At 36.9% G+C, this 25,007-nt stretch overlaps 1 protein-coding gene across 2 annotated transcripts in view; it reads right to left on the bottom strand.

Moving 5' to 3' along the window:
• Positions 1–25,007, bottom strand: part of SMYD3 (SET and MYND domain containing 3) — a 395,935-nt gene that overhangs the window by 319,171 nt on the left and 51,757 nt on the right. For both annotated transcript variants that reach the window (XM_014950576.1, XM_014950578.1), the window contains exons 3-5: positions 22,974–23,081; positions 21,905–21,962; positions 18,815–18,951 (exon numbers count right to left, since the gene is read on the bottom strand). In XM_014950576.1, the coding sequence (XP_014806062.1) occupies positions 18,815–18,951; positions 21,905–21,962; positions 22,974–23,081 (303 nt within the window). The remainder of the gene's footprint in view (positions 1–18,814; positions 18,952–21,904; positions 21,963–22,973; positions 23,082–25,007) is intronic.

The raw sequence follows: 25,007 nt of genomic DNA, 5'->3' as shown, positions 1-25,007 counted from the left end.
AAAAAAAAAAAAAAAAATCAGTACTACCATAACCATGCATTTCAAAGGAAGAATGCAAGAAAATTACCTCAAAAGAGAGAGTACAATGTAAACACAGAAGTGAAATTATTGTTCTTTTTTGGCCCTAGTCTGTATGGCTCTAGAAGTACAGTGAACAGAAACTGAATTTTTGCTGAATGGAGGCTTTAGAAGGATCAGGACTTACAACTTATTTTTTTAATAAGTATATGAAAGACAGTAATGTTTCCATTCTCTCTCAGGAAGCTATTGAGTTAAAACTTTCGCTTCAGGGCGAGTAACATACAGCTTCTGACCTCCATGTCCTTGTTATAAAGAGAGTAACAATAACATTGTCAAACTCGAATAAAGACAGTAGCATGAAAGGTCTTTCAACTGCTATGAAAACACTCAACTGTAATAAGATACAGTGCTGTGCTAATCTGTTAGCTGCAGGAAGGAAATAGTCTCTGCCATACTAGCTTTTAAACAGAAGACAAGGTTTTCTGTACACAGCCTGGTCTAAATAATTCCTTTTGTTACAAAAGTCTTTTGCTTTCTTCAACTTTTTATTTACTAGAAACTAAGGAAATTTGAAATAAATGAAAATACATCCGCTTCTGTCTCTCTTTCACCACAGAAATAGAATAATAAAGATTTTAGTCCTTACTTTATAAAACTCCTTTTAAGACTGTCACTTTAATCCCATAAGGAGTTTCTGTTACAGTAAGAATATGTGGGTTTCATAAACTGAGGATGCAACTTACTGGGTAACAACATGATGCAATAAACATTGGCTTTATTCAACTAAGAGGTTTGGTTCTACCCACTTTACCAAGCAATACAGATCATTCCAAAGAGCTGACTGCTCCTTAGTCTTCAGTTAAGAGTTTGCAGATGATGATCACTTTATTAATTTTTCCAAGCACTGTCAAAAGTATCAAATAGCACAGGGTCAAGAATCTATCCCTGCGACTGAGACATCACAAAAGTATGTCTGTACAGTCAATATTCATTCATTTTAAATGAATGCTGAGATAAGATACCTGCAAATTCTAAAAGGACTTCAGTTGGCATACGATTTTTTTTCTCTTAATTTAGATGACAAAAAAAAAAAAACTTAATACCAGTATTATCTTTCTCCACCAAACATGCAAACTCATCAAAAACCATATAATTAATTTAATAAGAATCTATTTTCCATAAGGTCAGTCAAGACTCATTTGATGAGATTTCATTTTTATTCATATCTTGTCCTCATTGAGAGTATTTTGTATTTGACAGTAACATTATTATCAGGACATACTGATTGAACATCACCTTTTGTCCAGTTTTCAAAAAATTCACCACAAAATGACTGTCAACCAGCATTAATATTCCTGACACTGTTTTGTCCTGTTAAATCCAAGTTGTCAGATTATGGTGATAAAAAGATAGTGGAGCATTAAAATAAAGCAAATACAGAAAATGTGATTTGTTGGTTGGTTTTTTGTTGGTTTTTTTTTTTAAGATCTTTTTTGTTCCAAATTCTTTTTATGTACTATTCCCTTGCTTATAAATATAACAATAACTGCTAATATTAGCTAACAGCTCTCTATCCTCATCCAGAGACCAGCTTACTGTAGCAGGCATGTACATGAGTCCTGCAAAATGACAAAAGTAATTTATTTGTTCACTTTCCCACATAAAAGTCAAATGCAGATTATTTCTACCTACTGACTATAAAATCCACAAGCTATTAATCAGCTGCTAGCAACCATTATATTTTGTTTCTTGGAAAAAAAGTGTACAAGTGCTGTTCCTAATACAAATTATTACAGCTATCCACCGAAAGAAGCAAAGCTATCTGAATTTATATCTGTTAAAGATTTTTCACATGGTATGGACAGATATTAAAGTACAAAAGTGACCAGTGCACGGTACAGGGATAAGGATTTACAGTGATCACTGTAATTTCATACCTCCATTAAATATACATCCTGTGTCGTAGTGTGACCTATTTAAAAGATTTTTAAAGATTTTAAAAAGATTTTAAAAGATTTTTAATTTCATTCTGTCAGGGAGTTTTAATTCTTATTCCTGTGAATGTGAGTTCCAATACAAGTAGGTATTTCAGAATTTTCACGTTAAGTTAATTTTCCCCCTAAATCCAGTGCCAGAGGTTAACCACTGGAGTGCTGTTCACCTTTTCCCAGCACAATAAAAAAATGCAACTTCAGGAATCTTATACACAAATGATCTTTTAAAATAAAAAGATTTATGAAAAACCCTGACATTGAGAATGAGGAAAACTATTGTCTACTTTACTTGCAGGCATTTTTGTAATGAGACTCAGTAGGTGTTAATTAATTCTTATTTCAAATCTAGAAAAAAAAATATTATAGAATATTTAACTTTGTGCACCATGAGACACTGACAGAAGAGGTGTGAAATAGAGAAAGAATAGGTGTACCAATGTAGTCAAAAGATGGTGTTAAGTTCATGTCTTGTAAGTGAACCAGGGTTTGGATAAAGAATCGGTGGAACAAAGTTTTCATTTCAAGTCAGATCACATTTCTTTGCTCACTAATATGGAGAAAAATCATTCTTCCCTTCTTTTAAAGGGTGTTTGAAAAGACATGAGGAATTCCAGAGTTAGGCAGGCAGATGGTCAGGTTTCTATAGAATAGGATTAACAAATCATCATTTAAGGACAGCTATTCCAGGTCAAACCAAAGGACAATATGCAGTCCAATATCACATTTCTGACTGGCCCACGCCAGATTCTCTGTGAAAAGGTGTAACAGCACAGATATAGAGGGATCTTTCCATTAATACATCCATCTTATCAACCACTAACTGCCTTAAGTATTTCTTGAGCCAAAGGCTGTATTCATCTTAAAAATGACAGTGACTGATTTTTCAAATCAGCAGATCATCAGACGCACCAGTCTAAGACACAACAAATCTGATGTTATCTTCTCCCCTCAGGCCTTACCTTTCGATCCTCCAACTTCTTCCATGCAACTAACAGTGCAACTACAACGTTAGAACCACAAGATGAAATGGCTCCCACAGCTCCACCCAACTTATAGAAGACTAATGAAGTAGAGAATCAGATCAGACAAGCCAGATAGTACCTCTGACGAGGGAAAATACTCCAAAGTCCAAGGTAACAGTTGTCAGGGCAGACCTGCCAGTCCATTACTTGTCTGCATCTACCCAGCATCTTGCACCAAAAATAAATAAATGAAAAATCACCAAATGAAAACCTTTACTCATCCTGTTATACTCCCTCACTTTCCCTTTATCTGTCTAATTTTTTCATTCAGCATCAGTGAAAGTGAGGATCAGGGTTCAGACACACGAATGAGTTGCCATACTTCAGCATAGCTCAACCACAGCAGCTCTGTGTCATTCTTCCGCACCCCAAAGGTCAGGTGAAACACAGCTGCTCAGTGCTCTCCAGGAGGTGCTGGCAGTAGCTGCAGAGCACAGCCACCACCTGGCCCATGCCTGGAAACTTGCTTATGTGCCTGTGCCATTACCCTGAACTCACAGGTAGGCTTTTCGTAACAAGTATTGTAGCTTAAAATATGAGCTATCAGGAAAGGAGTTTGTCTCACATTTGAAGACATTAAAGGCAATTGCTTCTTTGAACTCTCCAACTACTAGAAATACATCTGAAATAATTTTTCATGGGTAAAGTCCATTAATACAATGGACCATAATCAAATTCTGTTTACAGGATGTCTTTTATACCACATCATAGTTATACATGGGTGAACCCTAGTTCAACTTTTTTAAACAGTGTATTTTCTATCCTTTAATGCAAAAATATAAAGTCGTCAAACTTATTTCCCAATTATTCAGTCACAGAACTACAAAGCACTCAAAAAATGAAATGCATAAGATTTAATTTGGGCAGTGTTTCACAACCTCAGAATGAAGTGTAAATGAGCACATTTTCTTCTGCTGCTTCTTCTTTTTCAAAAGAAGCTTTCTCAATGATAGCTTCCTTGGCAACAAGACACAAACACATAACATCACTGATTCAAACAGCTAATCAAGGACAGATGTCTCAAGAGTGTCAGAGCAGCCTTCTGCATTTCCAAGCACGTCTTTTCTACAAATGAAAATATAGCCTTAGCTAGGAAAACCAGTGGCATTCGGAAAGTAAAGACATAATTCATTTTCCAGTGCATCTTTCTATACTTTAATTACAGATTCCCTCACAGTTTGAAAAAAAAAAAAAAAAAAGAACAGAAGCATTTGTCACAGCCATATGGAAGGAGAGAGCAAGAGTGTTTTCAGGGGAGATACTTTTAAAAGTAGTTGTTTTCATCCTAACTTCCAAAGTACACTAGCACCTCTGTAAGCTGCTGACTGCTCTAACTTACAATGAACACGTCAGTAACATTTTCAACGTGATTTCAGAGTGTTCTGGCATAAGATCAAGCCTCATAACAGTTATAAAGGTCTTCTCTTAGGGATTCAAAGTTCACAGGTTCACATATACTCTTCTGTATAACTGACACATACAGAAGTCTTGTGTGATCTATAAGATTCCAGTATCACTTTACCTAGAAAATGCATCTTATATCATTTTAAGGCTAAAGGTAGAAACCCCAAGCAATCCTGATTTCACTTACCTTCCTTTTGCATAACACCACATTCCAGTTACACATGTGAAACAGTGATTATTGAAAGCTTTTTATAGCATAAGACTACATTGTAAAATTAATTAGTAACACTATAATAATAGCAGTGCTAATTAATTCATCCTAACCTATAGTGAAGCAGTATGCACAACGCTGCTAGCATTAACCATTATTCCACAGTGTCTAATCTCACACTGAACATACTCACATTGCGCTGCACATAATTCAAACATAACATTTCCCAGAAAACAGCAGAGCTAAGGTAGATCTGGGGAGGCAGACTGACATACCAAGAGAGAATAATATGGGAGAGGCAGAAGGCAGTTTCTGACACCAAATCAAGGTTGAGAAAATTCAAGTTTAGTTCCCCATTTGTACCTAAGCAGCAACGAATACATTCAGATCTTGTACACGATGCCATGAAATCAATGATGGGATTCCTGATGACTGAATCTCAAGTTACTGGAATCTCAACACATAAGGTTCAACATAGGCTACATGGTGGGAATGGATACCCAAGTCAACAGCATATACATGCCTGGGCACGCAGTCCCAGGACAGGCTTGTGCCTTGCATGTAAGAGCACATAGCAGTGCAAAGTCCCTGGAGCCCAGATGCAGCTGGAACTTGTGCCTTCAAACAGGACAGCCCTCCCGCTGCAGAGCAGCACCTCCACCAGGACCCCATGCAGGAGGTATCAGCGGACTCCCTAACCATGTCTGTATCTAGTACAAGGGGTACGAGATGAAGAATATTACACTGTAAATGTAGGAAATTAATGAGCTTCATTGGTGAAGAACAGAGCAGAGGGCAGAACAGGACCCCTGGTACATGAGACTTGAGGGTCCATCTCAGGGAGGTTGGATTCTGAACCCAATTTTTCAGTGTTTGCAGCAGCCCCTACTGCTTGCCTTTTATCAAGAAAAGGCCACTCTCAATCCTGACATGAAGAAAGCCTGTAAAAAAGAAAAGCCTGTAAAAGAAAACCAGTCTGCCAAAGCCAATCTTCCTAGAGTAAAATTTTTGAATATATGGGCAAAAGCAAAAGTTGCAGAAATCACCTCAAAATTCAGAGAATGCAAATCAACTGTAATTGCAAGATAATCTGCAATCTGGGCTAGAATAGTACATAAACATAACTATACAAAATTATCTTTGAGCTCTAAAAATCTTACAGACATTTTGAATATAAAAATATATTCTTTTTCTTTTCATTTAGACTTAGTTATAAAATCAGCTGTAGAAGGAGAAGAGTGAAGTTGACTATTTAAAACAAAGCTAGTTACAGTTTTTAAAAAGACCAAATAAACTTTGTAGGATCTCCAGTCAGATTTTTTACTGTATGCTTTTTTTCCTGAGAGCTCGTCTTTACTTGGAACAATAAATCAAAGTCATTGTACCTCATTAATCTAAATTCCACTATTTATCATTACTTGAATTTAATCAATGTCATTTGCTTGCACGAGCTAGAACAACCACCTGCCCTCCCTCTTGAGCATCCTCCAAATGCTCTGATTCTAAAGAGCGGCAAAAGTATCCATATACTCAGGGCTTCTCAATTACTGAGCAATGAGCACTTTTGTTAGTAGTATTGTAATGACATGTTAAGGTGAAAGGAGAAAATTTTAGTGGTCTAAAAAGAGTTGTTCTTTTTTCTGTCATAAAGAACTACATCAATTAGCATCTCCCCACTGAAATGGCAGGAGATCTACAACAAATACCCAGTGTAAATATTAGACACCAGGAGAAAACTTGCCAAACCAAAGCTACACACCTTATTTAATATTACTACATGAAAATAGATCATTAAATGAGATCCAAGGAGACTCCTAATCACTAGCAGTACTAATTACAGAACTATCATCAGACAATCGAGCATTCCCCACTTAATCCTAGGTGAACTAAATATCAATTGCCACAGAAAGAATTAACGCAATACACTCCTACCTTCGCACCTTGGAAAACTTACTGTGAGAGCTCTGGAGTGAAACAGTTCAGAAGGCACTAGATAAATACAAATTACAGTTATTACATGCTTGCTTGATCCAACAAGCTTGGTGCAACAAGCTTGATCTTATTTCTGCCTGTGCATCATCTCTCCTCTCCACCCCAGCAATGCAAAATTGTAGTTCAGGGAAATGCTTCTCCAACTGCACTTTGATAATAAACTCCAATCAAATATGTATCAGCAAGACAGAGTGATTAAAAGCATGTCGTTTCATATATCCACAACTTCCCACTTCCCCTTACATTTAACTAGTGTTGATCTGTACATAACTAATACCAAATATGAAGAACTACACAAATGAGCAGAAAACCTATCAGCCCACTCTCCCCTCATCAGCTCTATTTCTTATACTTCGACACATTCACTTAAGTTTCTACAAATACCTTTATTCTCATCCCAAGCAATGAAGATATGCTCTGGCAGCAAACAATGGCGCTCAAATGTTGTCTCAAAGTTAACTGGAAAACACCACGTTCACCCCTAATAACCAGCTGTCCTGGTTTCAGCTGGGAAAGAGTTTATTTTCTTTCTAGTGATTACCCTGAAAGGAATGTCAACAATACATATTGTTTTAGTTGTTTCTAGGCAATGTTTATGCTTTTCAAGGACTCTTTTCAGCTTCCCACCAAAGCTGAGAAGGAATATATACAGAACAACAGAATGGACAATAAAATAACCCACACCATAGATCTCAGAATTATAGAACGGTCAGAGCTAGAAGAGACCTTAAAGATCGAGTTCCAACTCATGTCATGCTCAGTATATAAAAAGGGGTTGGGCTCCCACAATTACTGCTCAGGACAGTGCCAATTCACCAGGCGGTGAGACTTATATCATTATTAGTATTTTTATTATTGTTATTTTCCGTTTCTGATATTAAACTATTAAACTGTCTGTGTTTGGGGTTTCTTTGTTTTGTTTTCCTTTCACTCCTTTTCTCCTTCTTCTCCCTACCTTTCTGGGGTAGAAAGAGGAGGGAGCGAGGGAGCACGCAGCTGTGTGGTCCTAGTCGCCAGCTGGGGTCAAACCACAACAGACCTGGTGCCCAATGTGGGGCTCAACGGGTTGAGATAATGACAAACCTGATCAGAGCATATTAGAACAAATTTGTCATAAGCATTCATTGTATTGGGTTAATAGTCACAATGTTGGGGGGGTTGCATCTTTTAACACGTAACCTGCTGTATGTGCTCCCTGTTGCATTATCATCGCTGGGAAATGGCTCAAGATTATCATTTTGCTGTGCCTTGTAGTACGGGCTTATGATATGATGACACTGGGTACTTGTACATGATTAAGAGCGATGAACAAGGCAAGATGGCAGCAGCACTTTCATCTGTGTACTTTGGAAACCTAGCAGAAACTTTTAGTAATTATACTTTTAGATACCCTTGGGATGCTTGAACCAGTATACTCCTATTACTAGGTGTTCTGAACGTGTTTCAGGTCTTGCTTAGGGTTAAACACCGGTGCACACGCAGAGACACTACTCAACACCCTTTGAGGAGTGTTGCAGCTACTGCAATCCTCTCTACAAGGGTTGCTGCTACTGCAACCCCCACAACAAGCATCGCAGCTGGAAGCAGGACACCAGGGCTGTTTTATCTTCCTCTGCATTTCTCATGACACCCCTCATTTTCCTCATCCCTCTCATCTGGGGAGTTACCAGAAAATTGAATATGCAAATTTCATTTCTTGCATATCTACAGCATGTAAATAGTAGTAAAAAGAGTTCCTAGAAATCATATAACTGCAGACCTTCTAAATTGGATTGGTTGCTTTGTTTTTATCATGGGCAGATTTGCCAGCATAATTTTTAATCATTTTGTTGTTTGTAGTACAATTCCTTGATTAGCAGATAAAGACTTTCAAAGAAAAATACCTGGCAGCAGCATACTTGGAAAGCGGATGTGCATATGCTTACTCTTCTTCCAAACCATAAACTGCTTCATGGTCAAAAATCCCTCGGTGGAAACATAGTGTTCACAGCTCTGGACACCCCAGCTTTTTTGATTCACTCTCCCAGCCCAGTGGTACCAACGGATCACAGTTTCTTCCAGAATACACAAAGTTACCAGACACACCTCTATTTATTTACATTTCTTTACATTTACACAATTTGTGTGCTTATGGAAATATGTTATCTTTCTGATCTTGTATCCACATAGTGACTTGCTTTTGTCTTTCTGACACAACAACATGCACTATGATTCATTATCTACTGATACCACCTACAGCAGCAGGGGCCATTGTGAGACGTCAGCAAATCTAAGTTCAGCTTCTTTCAAGAAGACACAAGTTATTGCAAATAAGAGCCATCAACATTGTCCAGGATCCTGCTGTTACAGAGTACTTTTTGTTTCCACGCTCTCATGTTCTCTAATTTTGTGCCATGACAAGATATTACAAGGACAGTGAAATAAATAAAAGATAGGAAGCATATCCATTAACACCTTCATTATGTCAAGAAGTCTTTTAGAGAATAAGTAAAGTTAGAGTTAACCAGGAAAAAAATCTCTTCAAAATTAAAGTTAACACAATTAGCCCAAATTGATTCTATTTTTATACCTTGTGTTTTATGCATGCTGAAGATGTTGCTGTATTCTCAACACCACTTCTAATTCATTTCAAGTATAACTTTTCTACAGGAGATGGTTAAATGCACTTACTCCTATTTTAACTAACAGGTCAAGGATATTAAGACAACAAGCTGAATTCTTCTCTTGGTCATTCTTGCCATCAGTCAGGAGCTGCTCCCTGTGGAGTCAGCCTAGTAATATCACCCAGGTAATGGTACGAATTTTGGTCCCAAGTGTCATCGCTGCCAGTGACAGAATGGGGGTAAACAAGTGCTGCACTAAGCTTCACCACTGGAGCTTGCTTACAGAATTGTGGCTTTTCAAGTAAAATGAACTGGAACTTACATCAGAAATTACTAGCTGGTTGTCTGATATGTCTAAAAAGTTAGTTTAATGAAAAAAAATGCTGTGGAATGAGAAACATTATGATCTTGTATAGCTAAGACAGCAAATGCTGTTGGATTTGTATCTATCATTGGTCCAAGTCCACAACAAAAATCCAACACTATCATTATATTCTCAAGACAAGCTGCTTCTTCAGACAATATATAACTTTTTATAAAACTATAGACATGCTTCATTAAGACACAAGAAAATACAGTCAATGCATGCAGCATTAATTATAAAATCTAAGGAAGTGAAATCTCTCATTTCGAGAGATGCTAATTTCAGACTCATGCAGGATCACCAGGAGGATGGATACTGTCTAAAGTTAAAAAAAACCCAAACACACAAAACCATAACAAAGTTGGAAGTTTAAAAGCAAAATAAGTGATTCTATGCTGTTACGAGAGGTTCTCACTATGGAATTTTACCTCATACTCTGTAAAGTATAAAAGCAAACACAACTCTTCAAAAGATTAGACAGCACACATGCACCCCGTGCAAGTTGCTGTTTTAAATGCAGATTTTTAATTTGAGTTCAAGCTTATTCAGTAAGGCTGAAATGACTACAGAATGAGAAACATCTCAGAATTACTTAGTCTATATAATTTTTGCACAGCAGAGGAAATTGATGCTACTGACAGCAGATAATTTGTGCACCTCTCTCCATTCTTTACTATCTTCCCAGACTAGAGGCGAAATAAGTAAAGATTTTTCACCCGCAACACTGAATGAACAAACCAGTCATCTGCCACTTCATCATTTCTACCTATACCAGAAGCAACACATCACCACATCCTGTCTATTTACATGATGTGGTTAGACAACTTTGACTTCAGTGATCTTGTGATGCAGAGAAATATCCATCAATGAGTGGGTGTCCAATGCAGTTTCCTCTGAAGGCTGAGTGAAACCTTGGCCTTGATAGTAACAGAAGAAGAAAGAAGACGAATTTTATACTTGTGATTATAGGCAAAGCACAGGGTTCATTGACAGATTGTAAAATGTTCTTGAGGAACAGGAGCTGGAATGGAGCTTTTATCCTGCAGTTTTTCTATTTTAAACTAGAAAAATACCACCAAATTTCCAAAAGCAATTATAAATGCCTTAATAACAGCCCACAATTACTTTGAATTCAGAAGGGAGATACGTTCAAATCCATCATCTGCAGTATCTATGACATTAGGGACACATCTGAGTGCACACACTTCAAATTTCAAAAAGCTCAGAAACAGCACAGATAGTTCCAAAAGGTTATAGGTATGAATGGTTATAGGTATGAAAAAATCTATTCAATATTTACACAATCGAGAGGAAAGGGGTGAGTATGGGAAAAAAAGAAAAAAATTAAGTCACTAAGGCGAATAGGATGAGCTTCTAAAGGGAATATTCCTGGATCTGACTCTGCCCATCAATCAACATCTAACTACTGAAGGATAGCATGGGAACTTCCAGGGCAAGCGTGCAGAGAGGTGCAGGCAAGAAAGAATGACCCATTGACATCATGTCCACTGATCGCAAAGTTCTTGCGCCTTGTTCCCCAATATCTGCTGCCAGCTGCTATTACAGCATAGTTATACCCACTGCTGTGCCAAGAAACCATCTAAATTAGACTCCATCAGCTTCAGTTTGCTATGGTACAAGTTAAGTGATCTCAAGCCTGCTCACAGTGTATCAGCACTACAACCCCTTTGTAACTGCTGCTCACCCATACTAAAATATAGATCAATTAAGACTGTGATCCTAATCTAGTATGACTATTGTTTCTTTCTCCATCTTATTTCCACAACAAACTTAGGAGTAGTTTTAATGAAATAGGACACGCCAAAATAATTTAAATATCAGAACTATAGTTTTAATAAAACAAAAATATGTCTATACTCATTTACTGGAGAACAAGGAGAGAACATACTTCTAAGGACTAAATTTCCTGTAGGCTGGTATCATTTAATTGACACCCACTGAAATGCCTACATGTGACAGAAGTTGTCTCATCTTCTGTTGATACTCAGACTGTAACAGATACTTAGCTCTATAGGATACCTTAGACAGAGAAAGTTACCCTCATTTTCAGAGAGGTTGTTATCTCAGCTGCTTCAGAGCAAGTCACCAGTAACACCACAAATACATGGTTCTTCATCCTATATTCAAAGAGCACGGTAATTTTTCAACAGACTATCAATCTACTCCAACGCCATTCTGGAAGGAAAACAATTTTTAGTCTTTTCATCTATTAAATATGTTAAACAAGTCTCAGAGCTGATTAATAATCCTGCCATACAGGATTCTAGCTCTGCTCACAGCCAAAACAAACAAGCAAAAATACTTTGAGCAACCCCAGTGCAGGTCATCCTAAAGACAGGGATAGAACAGTTTGCTGCCAACAGCATTACAAGCAGTTATCAGGCTTATCCTCCTCAATTAGAGGCTTTTAAAATTGCTGATAGAGGATGTAAGTGTTTTGCATTTACTACTCAGGTCTTTACTAAACATCTCCATGACCTTGTTTCACGCTGGCTTTTTCTAAACATAGAAGGTGCCTCACCCCACATATTTCTGTGTGTGTACTCCAATTGCCACAACTCCTAAAGCTATTTATCATTACTGTTCCAGTTCACTTCCATAAGTGTGCCAGAAAACAGACTGACGTATATCACATGTCAGAGACCATTAGCTTTTTAAACACTGTATTTTGCGGATATGCTTTGAGCAGCACTAGAAAAGCAATGGTAATTAAGTCCCTGGCCACCTGGATCCATTTCAGTTTTGCACAGCACTATCACAGCTCTAGACCTAAACAAGAGTGAGAAAAATAAAAGACGACCCTAAAATGAAGTGAGATTACACTACTCTGCTATTTATTTCTCCAGATTCTTTTCTGTCTTATTACTTCCAACTTTGCATGAGAGAAAAAAGGTCAACTGAACAATAAGTATACACGCTTGCCCAGGGCCACTCAAGGCAGTCACTTTTCTAGAAGCTGATGCTTTTCAATCAGGGCTGAATTTATCTCCTTAAAAATAGTCTTTTATCTTCCCTACACCCTGCCCTCTGAGAGCAAAGCTTCCTTTCCTACCACACACAACAAAATTATTACAATTTCTACCCAACCATTCCTTGGTTTAGAACTCCTTCCCCCTGCTTTCTACATCTGTAGTTTGTTATACTAGAGGCAGTTAGTAAAACAGATGGTGCACACAACAACTAAATGAAGGGGACCCAAATTATACCATAAACTCAGTCTGAAGTATTATAGCTTTATGGTCTTACTTTTGTTGCACTGAGCTTTGTTAGCAAAAGCTTGTCGTTTAAATATAACCATGTCACTGTAATTTCAAATGAGGTAGGATGGTGTCATGGTCTGGTACAGTATCTTATTGCTCTTGAAAGTAACTATTGTGATTAAAAATTAAGATAATTGCTATGGCAAATTATCTCCCCGAATTATAATTCAATGGGGAAATAACAGGAAATAACTAGACCTGAAAAATTACATTAGAAAAAAAATAAGTTCCTGTAAAGATGCAACTTTCATTTAGTGAAGTAGAGAGAGAAGAGTCTTCTCAGACTATCACCCTCATTCCAGACTACTGTTGCAACATTTCTTCCCATTTTATTAAAATTTTTACTATTTCTTCTTTAATTTCTATTTACACCATTGCTTCCAAAGCTATTGCACAGTAGTTGTCACTTCCTCTGCAATCTTGAATTAAAGAAAGACCATCTTGTTAACCAAATATAGAATCATGGAATGGTTAGAGTTGGGAGGGACCTTAGACATCATCAAGTTCCAAACCCCCTGCCACAGGCAGGTTGCTCAAAGCCCCATCCAGCCTGATCTTGAACACCTCCAGGGATGGGGCATCACAGCAGTATTCTCTGCAAAATTAAAAAGATACAACCTAAGACATAAACTCTTATTCCCAACTGCTCCTGTTCCAATTGTTTTTACACTTACTCGTTACATTGTGGAAACAAGCAGCAGAACACTACTGCTACACTGTGCAGCAGGAGAGGTGATTTAGTCCTCATTGCCCTTATAGACCTCTTATGAAAAGACAGCTATGTGACCTATTAGATTTAATTTTCTTCCTTAGAAATAATACTGGTCTGCTAAACAAGAAAACCATGAATATACACTCTTTAATCTTCAAGTTCTTCTTGAGCCTTATCTGAAGAGAGTTATGCAAGTGAAAAGCATTATTGCCATTTAATAAACATGCCAAAATCATAAGCAGAGACAAACAAAAAACAAGAAAGTCAACTTCAGATTTTTGGCTTACTCCTGCTCTTTCGAGAGACCAGAATTGACAGGAGAACAAGAAATCCCAGGCAGCCAACACTGTGATCCCAAACCAAGTAAATGAAACGCTAAATAGCCCCAAGATGTTCCCTACTTGTCCTCACTACAAAACATCCTCCTGACTTTTTTTCCCTCCCTGTACTTATGAAATATTAACCTTCCTTTAAAGAGTTAAGATGCAGAATGAAAGTTATACCAGAAATTGGTCTGCATCATGGACTTCTTTCTAGTGCCATATTCAACTCCAGGGGTGAAACAGCTCTGCCTGTTAGCTCACACTGGCTCATTGCCTCTTGAGGGATGTTCCTCCGCACTTTACAGTACCTTACTTCTTAAGTTAAAAATAAAATCAACTATACCAACAGCCTAAATGGGTGACCAGTCTTACAGTTAAAACTGTCTGTAGGTACACAGAGACGAGTATGCAGCATCAAATTTGTATCTCTTCTTCACTTTAATTTCAACTTCCCAAACCTCAAAAAATGAAGTAGAAAAAAAAAAAAACCTTTCATCCTGTCCTAGACTTAGAGCCCTACACTTACTTCGATATGTTTTTACTCTGTCATTGATCTGAGGCAATTCTAATCTGACCTGAAAATGAAAGAGTAGGACAGCAGCTGAGAAGATGATGGTAGGCAGCACACTACCTGCTTCAGGTGGCATATTAACCTCACATATGTACAGGTGCGTGACCTCACCAGTGAGCTGAATGAAAGCAGCACATCTACTTTCAAAGCAGCTCTGCTTATAAGAAAAAGGTGGCAGGATTGGAAGTGTAAGAAAGATTAAAACTTTCGTAAAGCTAAAAATTCTCTCTGTAATCCCTATCACCCCACCATGCAGTTAAGATACTGTCCGGAAAATGAAATTTTGCAAAACAGAAAAATTAGGGATATTGTCATTTTAGCAGTAAAGTATCATCTTTGTTCTATGTGGTTCCCAAGAACCTTCAGTCCAGCGTCTTATCACCAAAAGTTTATCAACTGTTTCATCAAAAAAACTTTAGAAACCTTTTGTCTTCCAACAAAATTCTGTTTTAAGAATTACTAAGCTGCTCTAGAAGTCTGTCAGCAGTTCATCAGGTGTCACTGAATTTTACCTTACTGTTATTTGATGACAGAGATTGCACATATCTTACCATTTCTATAAATATGAGGACCTGAAATTTGGAGATCTTTAAAATGGCTACCATTTTACCTAACATCAGAATCTCTTCTTTTTCTTATTAACTGGATTAAAAAAAAGTTTTCAGGCAATTTCAAAATGCTCAAAAAGTCAATTCTGACATAGCATGAGTAGTTGCAATTATATGCAAGACACCAAGTCTACAGTTGGTCTAAAAATAAAATGTCATTTTAGGCCTGTTCCAGTCAGTGGAGTCACTCACAGTACAGCAACCATGGTACATAAAGACTTCATTCAATATCTTGTTTACACGGTTCTGTCTGCTACTATGAAAAGAACCATAAACATATACAAAAAATTTTAATTCTTTATCCCACATCCATTAAATGTCTTACAGGATTCCAGGCCACCTCCTCACACATGTAAGTAAAAGCTGAAGAATAAAAAGCAAGGACTGATTTTATCTCAAGGTTATGGAAACATAATTAAACCATAAAACCATGGTGTCAAAAATTTATCTTGACATTAGAAAACGTCTCAGTGGAGTTAAAGCCTTATCACATAATTAATTGCAGATAATTCTGTTTAATACTTAGGATCAGAATTTAAAAACAGTCACAACCTTGATAAATCGCATGTTAAATAAACTGGAGCTTCCTAAGAGTGATCAGATAGCAAGACTGAAAAAATCCAACTCCAGCTCAAAGGATAGTTTATAAAACAAGCAAATTGTCTAGTAAGGACAGGGCAACACTGTCAAAAAGGAAGGTACATTATCCTTTTGAAACACCTTCCCATCGAGTACAGCTGATGTTTTCCATATTCTTTTTGCAAAATAAAAATTCATGGGGGTGAAATTCTGTTCCCGTAGGAATAAACAGCAAAACTTTCTTTGATTTTTGATGGGAAGTTTCTACAAGTTTGCACTCAAGGGGACTTTCTGCCCATTAAAGAGTCACAAGCAAGTGAATAAAACTATAATTAATTTCCACAAAGACAAAAGCAGTGGCCAGCAGAGAAAGAGGACTGTTTAAAAGAGCTTCTGAGAAGCTCTTTTGACCTAAATCAGGTTGGAAATTTTCCAGGAACTATCTGGAATTTAGTCATCTCGCTGCAGGACCGTTTTTCTCTTTTGTCTGGCTGTCTGCTTATTTTCCTTCTTGGGGATCCAGCATCAAACAGAATAAAAATGACCTTTGACTGGATCATTTTGTGGCATGCAATAAAAGAACTGATCCAAAGAAGTTCAATGTTAGAATAAGCACCTACTGAACTTGAAAGGAATGTTGGAAGAGGTTGGGAAAACAAGATTACATCTTGAAGTCATGTATCTGTAGTATTTCTTTATTATATGACCACACAGAAAAGTCATCCCAGCTGTTTGGTTTTTTTTTTTGAGTTACACCACAGAGAAGTGACCACATAAGTCTTTTATCGGAGACTTTAGAGTTGCAAAGCCTTAAATTTTACCTGATGGGAAATAAGAATCTCCATTCAGTTTAAGGAAAAAAAAAAAAAAAAAAAAAAAAAACAAACCACCACCAAAACCAAATCACACCAGTGTTTTTCCTATTGACATTCAGCTTATCTTCCAAAAAATGCCAGCTGCTGCCTCACTAGAGATGGGAGCATATTAAAATCTTATTTTAATATAGTGCCATACTTCATAACACACTCATCTGACAACCAAATTGGGAAGGCTATAAACTAACACATGGAAAATTAGAGTGTGACAATAAAGATTTCCAAAAAGTATTGTGCTTGACAGAACTCCAAACAAGTTACTAATTTTACTCACATGTAAAGCAAATGAATATATTTAGTTGACAATTGTTTTCTCCCAACCAACTCACCTGTTCAGTCAGATTCTTCTGTCAATTCTTTTTATTATTAGTGATATGAAGTACCTGTACCTGTGATAGGTCTGTGTCATTTGCTCTCCATTTTCCTAGGGCAGACTATCACACGGACTCAGTAAAATGATCCAAAGAAGGAAATGAGTCCTACTTTAATGGTATGAGAGCCTCCGAATTTCCAGAAAGGCAAAAAAACCACAAAAGCAAGCAAACAACAACTAAAAAATGCGGTACTTTGCAGTACATTGAATTTGTTCCTACCCTATTGACAGCCAACATAAAGAATACATTGAGTTAAGAATATCTTTGTTATAGCAAGGCTATAGTGGGACAAGTGTCATTTACAAGAGCATTCCTAGTTCTCAAATTAACAGGATACTGAGCTGGGAAGTCTTAACTTTCACTCTGCCCTTGATGCCCACTTGCATCACCTTGGTGGAACACATGTGAAGGAAGTGCACATATGTGCAGATGCATGTGCACATGTGTACACAAAAAAATCTAAAAAACTTCCTTATTTTCCTCACCAGTGCTCTAATATATTGAGCAACCAACACGCTAGTCCTGTAAAGCCACCACAGCCAGACTCCATCTTAAGCTTATTACTACATAGAAGGTAACAACATTTGTAAAGAATTTCTTACAAGCTGCAACAGTTCAACCAATTAGGCAGTAATTACCTTCTGATACTCAGCCTGATCTTCAGCAGTACAAATTCTCCGAAGCAGATAACGCAGTGTGCATATTTCATGTGAAATGCATCTGATGTAGCTTAGGCCAAACCAGCGTGCCAACACAAGACAGTAGAGACTAGGTACTGCATAAGGTTTTTAACTATGAGCCCTTTTGACTGCATGTGTTTCAGTCTGCAGGGTCCTTCAGGGAAAATTGCACCTTTACATCACAGCAGTCTTATCACCAGTAAAAAAATCCAGAAAAATAATACAGATAATTATATTACTCCTACTCCTTCTGTTCATAGCAAAAAATATTTCAGAATTTGTGCAAACAATAAAAAAAAGGTAAAAAAACCATATATTGCATTTTTACTTAATTTCTTTAAAAGAGGCTCTTCCTTTTTCAGAAGAAAAACATAGAACATATATCATAGAAAAACATCTAAGAGTTTGACTTCATAAGAAAACACTTATTAAAACAACTAAAACATGTATGAGTTAAGATCTTATGGCAGAATTTATCGATCAATTATAAATCAAAAAAATTAAATCAAGTTAAAACTATGAGTATTCTGCATATGAACTACCTTGCTAGTGTTGTCCAAATGAAACTTTCTGAATTGAAAGCAATAAACTACCTACAGCAAAAGCCAACAATATTTAATTAGTATCATAACTAGCATTTTGCATATTGTAGAAATTAATTTAAAATACTTTACATGTAGCCTTTTAGAATAGGTGAACCACATGGCCCCTGAGAAAGCAGTTTGTGGAATACAGGACTGTCAGGAACATTTGTTAGCATATACTACTAAATGACAAAATGGAATAGCATATCTGCAAATGTAAGATATTGCACTTTGCAGAAAAATTTTAGGCTGAAGAGGGACGCTATATGCTCTTTATCACTGTGGAAAAATTACTTAGGTTGATTGACTCAACTGGTTTTGAACTTGTTTGGTTTTTAATGCAACTTTTTTTTTCCCCTGGCGCTTTTAATTTTTTTAATTTTAAAAGGGAAAAGAAAAAATATCCTCTTGCTGCTGCTTTAATTTTGAAGTGATACAATTATATAAAAGCTATACTGCTTAAATACTGACTGTACAGAAAAAATAAATAGTTTGATTTCACTTTGCCATATATCACATTCTGTATGTATCCACTAAACTCCCACTCAAAAATAAATCAAGAACACAAGGAAAGGATAATTTATGAGTTGTCAAGCAATCACATTCTAACACTTACTTTTGTGAAGATCTGAAAAAAGTCAATTGCAGGTGGCAAGCGAGACACATCCTGAATCTCCGGTTTCAAATACAGTTGCAACGTCTGTGCAAGGTGCCTGAGGCCATCTTTCATTTCTTCACTTAACTGTTCAACATCTTAAGGGAAAGGAAAAAAAAAAAGTATATCATGTCATAAACAGAACCTTTTGCAAACATTTTGAAAACGTCCAATAGCAGCCATACAGTCTAGACACTTCCAGTCCCAGAATTAATCTTGACAGAGGACAATTTTGACAGAGAGTGGACATTTGTCATTTTTTGTGACAGCTACCTATCACATACAGAAGAGTTTTTCAAGTTGCTACTGCCAAGTCATATCAATACAATGGGGAGTTAAAGATAAAAATCCAATAGATAAAGCTGATGTGTAAGCAGATGTAAGACATTAAATACAAAAAATAGGTATCTGGGTTTTTAAACATTAAAAACATGCTTGAAATTTTATCCAGCAGTATCTTCCTCCTTGCAGCAGTGCACACTTTTATACTGTATTTGCCATAGATGTGTCAGAAACACTTTATCCTGGCAGATAAAAGGGAAAGTATTTTAGAGATAAAGGTAGTTTCTTACACAGCAGTTGGTAAATGGAATTGATATGGAAGAATATTAAGCAAATATCACTTTATTAAATACTAAAGCACCATTATTCATGCTTTCTGGATAGGAATCCTGAAGCAAAAAGGAACATGGTGCCATATTTTCTAATGCATGACCTGACCATGCATGCATCACGTCACTGATAACATGGAAAGTGAAACTCAGCTGCCTTAGTAAGTTCAGTGCCTGATTACCTGCTTCATATTTTCTTTTTCCGGAAAGGTAGTAGAATCATAGAATCATAGAATCATTCAGGTTGGAAGAGACCCTTGGGATCATCGAGTCCAACCGTCTACCCTACACTACATAGTCCTCCCCTACACCATATCCCTCAGTACCCCATCTAAACGTCCCTTCAACACATCCAGATATGGTGACTCAACCACCTCTCTGGGCAGCCTATTCCAATGCCCAACCACTCTTTCTGTGAAAAATTCCTTCCTAATGTTCAGTCTAATTTAGTAAAAAATGAGTAAGACCTAAATGGAGACTGTGACAGTGAACAGATTCACGCACCAGTCTATAAGAAAAGGCAAAGAGGATTATTATGCACTATTAATCAATTTAATCTCTGTATGATGGTCAATTGTTACTTTATTTTAAACATCCATCCTTAATGGGAATGAAATTAACCTTTTACCACTAAAGCTTCTTCCCCACAGCCCCACCCAAGCTTGCTGGCCTCCAGGAACGACAATTCAAGATCTGTGCTCCTCCAAAGCAGTTTCTTAGTCCCTCACTTAAAAAGAGGAGGCAATTAAAGCAGATGATTAAACAGCCATCTAGTATGTACAACAGTTGGGCTTCTGTGTTTTACCTCATCCAAACAGTCCCTTTGCTTGAAGGTACTGGCTATTTTGTAGGTTGTAAAATTGATTATCACAGAGTCTCCATTTCACACACAGCACACAAGTGAGGTGCTTTAATAATCTCCTGTGAACTACTTCTAGCAGAGCACTAAATGCTGGCTTACTAAAATGGCCAGTACTGCTACCAGCCAGGAGTCATCCAGTGGAACCACCTTCAATTTGCTTCTAGCCTGGTATGGTTTCTTTATTTGCAAACTCTTTGGTTCTGTTCAGACTTTCTCTGGAGCCACTGAGGTCCACCCTCATTACTTATCACACTATTTCCTCGTTTCCAGTCAAGTCAAATGAAGTGGAGATTATCTTGAGGCGTCCTAGAGAAACCTCAGTTTGTATGGAATTATGAGTTACACAAAATCTCTGCCTACACTAAATAACACTGTTGTTAAAGTGATCAATATTTAATTCTGAAAGGGAAACTTTTCCCTCCAACGCCGCTGTGCAACCTGCCATTGGTACAACAGAGAATAAAGAATTTTTTTCCTCTAGCAGTGCCATGAAGCACAGAAGTGCCTAGTCTTCATAATTTTAACTTCATTTGAAGCATCTGGAAATGCTGCTCTTAACTCACATACTCATCTAACCCCCCACAAGCTTTTGTTACACGATTTGAGAATATCCATGGCTGAAAGTCATGATGCAGATTCAAATTGCGGAAATGCATTCCCTCTATCCCTTTTACTTTGTTGCCTTGAGGTCTTTTGCCCTTCCAGTTTCGGAGAAGGTGGCAGAATGTCATGATGTACAGAAGTAGAATGTAGTACTAATTACCGTACTTTTTTATTATTTTTTTTTTTTATTTCTACCCAACACAACCAATAGATCAAGCTGGTTTATAGCCAAAGCTCTGAATAACACTAAAAAAATGTGGAGATAATCATCATATTCACATTACTCTCTAGAAAATTCCTTTAAGCAAGTTGCAAGAACGAACTAAGGATGTATTTCTTCCCTTATAAGTCTTTAACCTTCAAGCTACCACAAAATCTGGAAAAAATGTTTTCTAATTCTATGTCAGCTCTGCTGAGAGATTATAATGAGCATCTTTTCCTACCCAAGCAGCTGAAACTTGTGAAACCACAAAAATACTATCTGCATAATTTTACCTTTTTTTCTCCATTGATAAGCCAGGTACAAGACAGACATACACATATTCCTTGTAAATTTTAGATTTTTTTCCTTTTTCTGGAAGCTATTTTGAAGCTTTATGCAAGAGCACATAAGTATTAAAAAAAGTAAAAACTCAATGTAAAAAGTAAATGTATTTTTGTGTATGTTTATAAAAATATTGGCACTGCATTTAATAAGGCAGACAACAGGTAAACTAAAAATTGAACAGGCAAGATGTAAGCTGTAAAATGTGAAAAAATATTAAAGCCAAGAAATCAGGTGGACATTTTGCTTGAACAAGACACACATGTTTTTTTCCTGATCTCTGAAAAAAATGTTCTTCTCCACATAAGTTTTAGCAGATTTTGTCTTTGATTCCGTTATTCTACGGAGCAGACCATCAGAAGGCAAGCTTCAAGAAAATCAGATGGCCATTCTGTAAAGCATTTCATGCAATATGGTTGGCAATTACTTACTTGACTGAAGATCGGAAAAAGAGTAGAGTCTCTCAGAAAGGCACACTGATTGTCTAAGCTATAGAGAAAAATAGATAATTAACACTTACATAGCATGCTTTATCTTGAAAACACTCTAGAAGATTGATTATTCAATGTGATATGCCTGCAAAATAATTACGTAAGAAATGCTGTTATAACACTTTTAGTAATTTTTTTTTTTTAACTTTGGCAGCTTACACTTAGTAATTTACTTTGGCCCTTCACTCTATAATTGAAAGCAATTCATGAGGTTAGCAGTCTCAGATTTCATGTGACTATAATTAATGCACAGTATACATAGGTACATATTTGCCCTTTAAAAACATTCAGGTACACGCTCTTCCCCACAATGTATAAATTAAGGTATTAAATCATTTTTTAATCACCTCAGACCACAACAAATGCAGACATTTTTATCCAAGACAGACAACATCATAGCAGGGTCAGCAAAAAATATTGAGCAAATCCTTTTTAATTTACAATTCTAGTTCATAAGCTGCTTAACCCAACATAAAATTTAGCCCACATAAATATCAAACACCCAGGACTTCCAAGAGAGCTTCAGAAAAAAGAAAAAAAAAAAAGAGATTGAGAACCCAACATTGAAAGCATGGCATTGTGCCCTCTAAAGAAAGGACTAGCTATCAGTGTTTCTGTCCTTACCACTCATCCAAATAAGGCTAAATGAGGTGCACAGTCAAGTTAATGGAAAAGCATCAATAACTTCAGTAGTATTGAAGGAAAAAAAACTGTCCCTCTTTGCTTTCCTTCTAGGCAGAAATAAGTTTCAAATGCTACCACACAGTCATAGGCAGAGAAAGTCAATAATTAGGCTCAAGGGGCCTATTTATGTCCACTTTAGCATTTCTCAATACTTTCAGCATTTCTGCAAATTAATCAGTAATCTTGTAATGCAATATGCAGTCCAATTTTGTTCAGCAATCCCAGTCACTTCAGCTTTCTAGCTCTTAATTACATTAAAAATGTAGAGTGAAAAGTATTTATCTGAATCTGTTACACTGAATAAATCTAAAAGAATGTTACTTACTAGCTTAAAAACAATCCTGCCAGCAAGTCTGATGGAGTCTGGAGGAATATTGGGCTCGACACTCTTAAGACACCGGCATTCTTGCTTGTGGTCCAGCCAAGCTTCTTTCTATTAGGATTTTTTAAAAAGGAAGAGAAGAAAGAAACCTGCATATTATTTTACATCAGTTATATGCCCTACTTTTTACATATACACACACAAATATATTGTGCATATATATATAGCTATTTATATTTATATATGCATACAAACACTCTCAGCCTTGCCATGGGCTGGACCAGGGGAGCCAGAACCATGACACCACCACCCTTCAGCTGGGCTGGGAGGAACGGCTGCAGAGCCAAAAGTCAGCTCCAAAGGAGCCAAAAGGGGACCTTCCTCAGGCACTGATATCTACTGACTCTGGCAGCCTCTAACACAGTAAACCTTGGATGCCCACTGCCAAAGAAACAGCAGCACACACGCTTTACCAGCATGGTCTAAGACTGCAGGTATAACACAAGTGTTGTGGAAAGGGACAGGCTGGGTTATTCACTCAAATCAACCCCATCATGCCACTCCTTCCTCTGATGTAATTAATTGTGTAACTATGGACAATAGATTGTGATACTTCGATAAGTTGGAGAAGTGCAAGTTCAGAACACAACAGTATCACCATTATTCTACCTCAGAATTTAACTTTACCTTTAAGAAAGCCTATGAGAAACACAAACAAAAAAGCGTATGGTCAATTTCCCCAGTCCAGTTCCTTGCCAATACAAAGCTTACTTCTGTTTACTTCAGGCTACTGTCTAACAACACAGTTCACACCATACTTTTTCATTCTATCTGACCCCTTTAATGCACAAAAGGAACTTGTAAAGATAGAATGAAAACTGCATAGAAACCTAGAAGAAAAACCTTCATTTTTTGTCCCATGTTACTGTTATACAAATAATTTTCTTTACCTTTATGCAACGCACTATAAATAACATCATCGGCTTAGTTCAAACTGGTATCACCGTTCCAGCTAGGTGAAATTTTTATTAGATAAATACATAGGCTCTGATTCTCATTTCATTGTGGCAAGAAGAAATGGAGCTGCACACTTCGCAAAATGGGAGAGAAGCAGAAGAGATGCCAGAATGTCCTCTACTATTGTAATTCTGCCAACATACATAACACTCTAGGCAAGCATTCACTCAGCAATCAAGACCACAGAGGCCTATAGAGTCTATCCATTTCACCAAAATCCAGCTGCTCTAAAGCAATGAACAAGTTTTCCATGCTGCAAAAATTGTTCCCAAAGATCCCTGAGCTGATGAAGCATTAATGCCCATGGCTGGGAGGACTGGTGATCATATTTTCACAGTTCAGACCAGGAATGGTCACTGTAACCAAAATTTACCAAAATGGAAGACAAAACCAGAAATATTTTAGTTGAATGTACTACTTGAGCCTGCAGCTTTTGTTTCACAGGTCACTTTAGAGCAGCAGACAAAGATTAACGCTTCCAAATACTAGAGAAGATACAGGATGACAAGGTGAGGGAAAGCTACTATATATTGAAATGTCATTTTTTTCTTTTTAGCCCTTCCTTGTCCACCCCCAAATCAGTGTGGAAGAGCAACAAGACTGAGTCTTCAGCTAAAGAAATATGTTGGAAGAGACAGTCAATTTCTGATCACTTTTCTTTTTTTGCCTGTCTTTACAAGCTGAAAATTCTATTTATAATTTACAAAAACTCCAAGCCCATCTCATTAACATAGAACATATCTACACATTTTATTTATATATTCACAGTATATGTTTGAAGCCACCCAGCTGTTTCAAATACTTTTAAAAAGCAAATTGAAAAAACAGGGCATAACAAAAAATTGCTGCAATGACAAGAACTCAGAGTAACCAAGGTGACATTTTCTCATAGATATGCAGCAAGGAAAAAAAAAAATAACTCAGAAAAACAGCTTCTGTTAGATATCTGCCACACAGAAAATGATAAAATGTCTACTATAAAGAAATTACATGTTCAGCAATAAAAAAAAAAAAAAAAAA

This window comes from Calidris pugnax, unplaced genomic scaffold (assembly GCF_001431845.1).
Source record: "Calidris pugnax isolate Ruff unplaced genomic scaffold, ASM143184v1 scaffold24, whole genome shotgun sequence".
Lineage (NCBI taxonomy): Eukaryota > Metazoa > Chordata > Aves > Charadriiformes > Scolopacidae > Calidris > Calidris pugnax.
The sequence above is the reverse complement of the archived record's forward strand: the minus strand, read 5'-3'. Positions and strand labels throughout refer to the sequence as shown.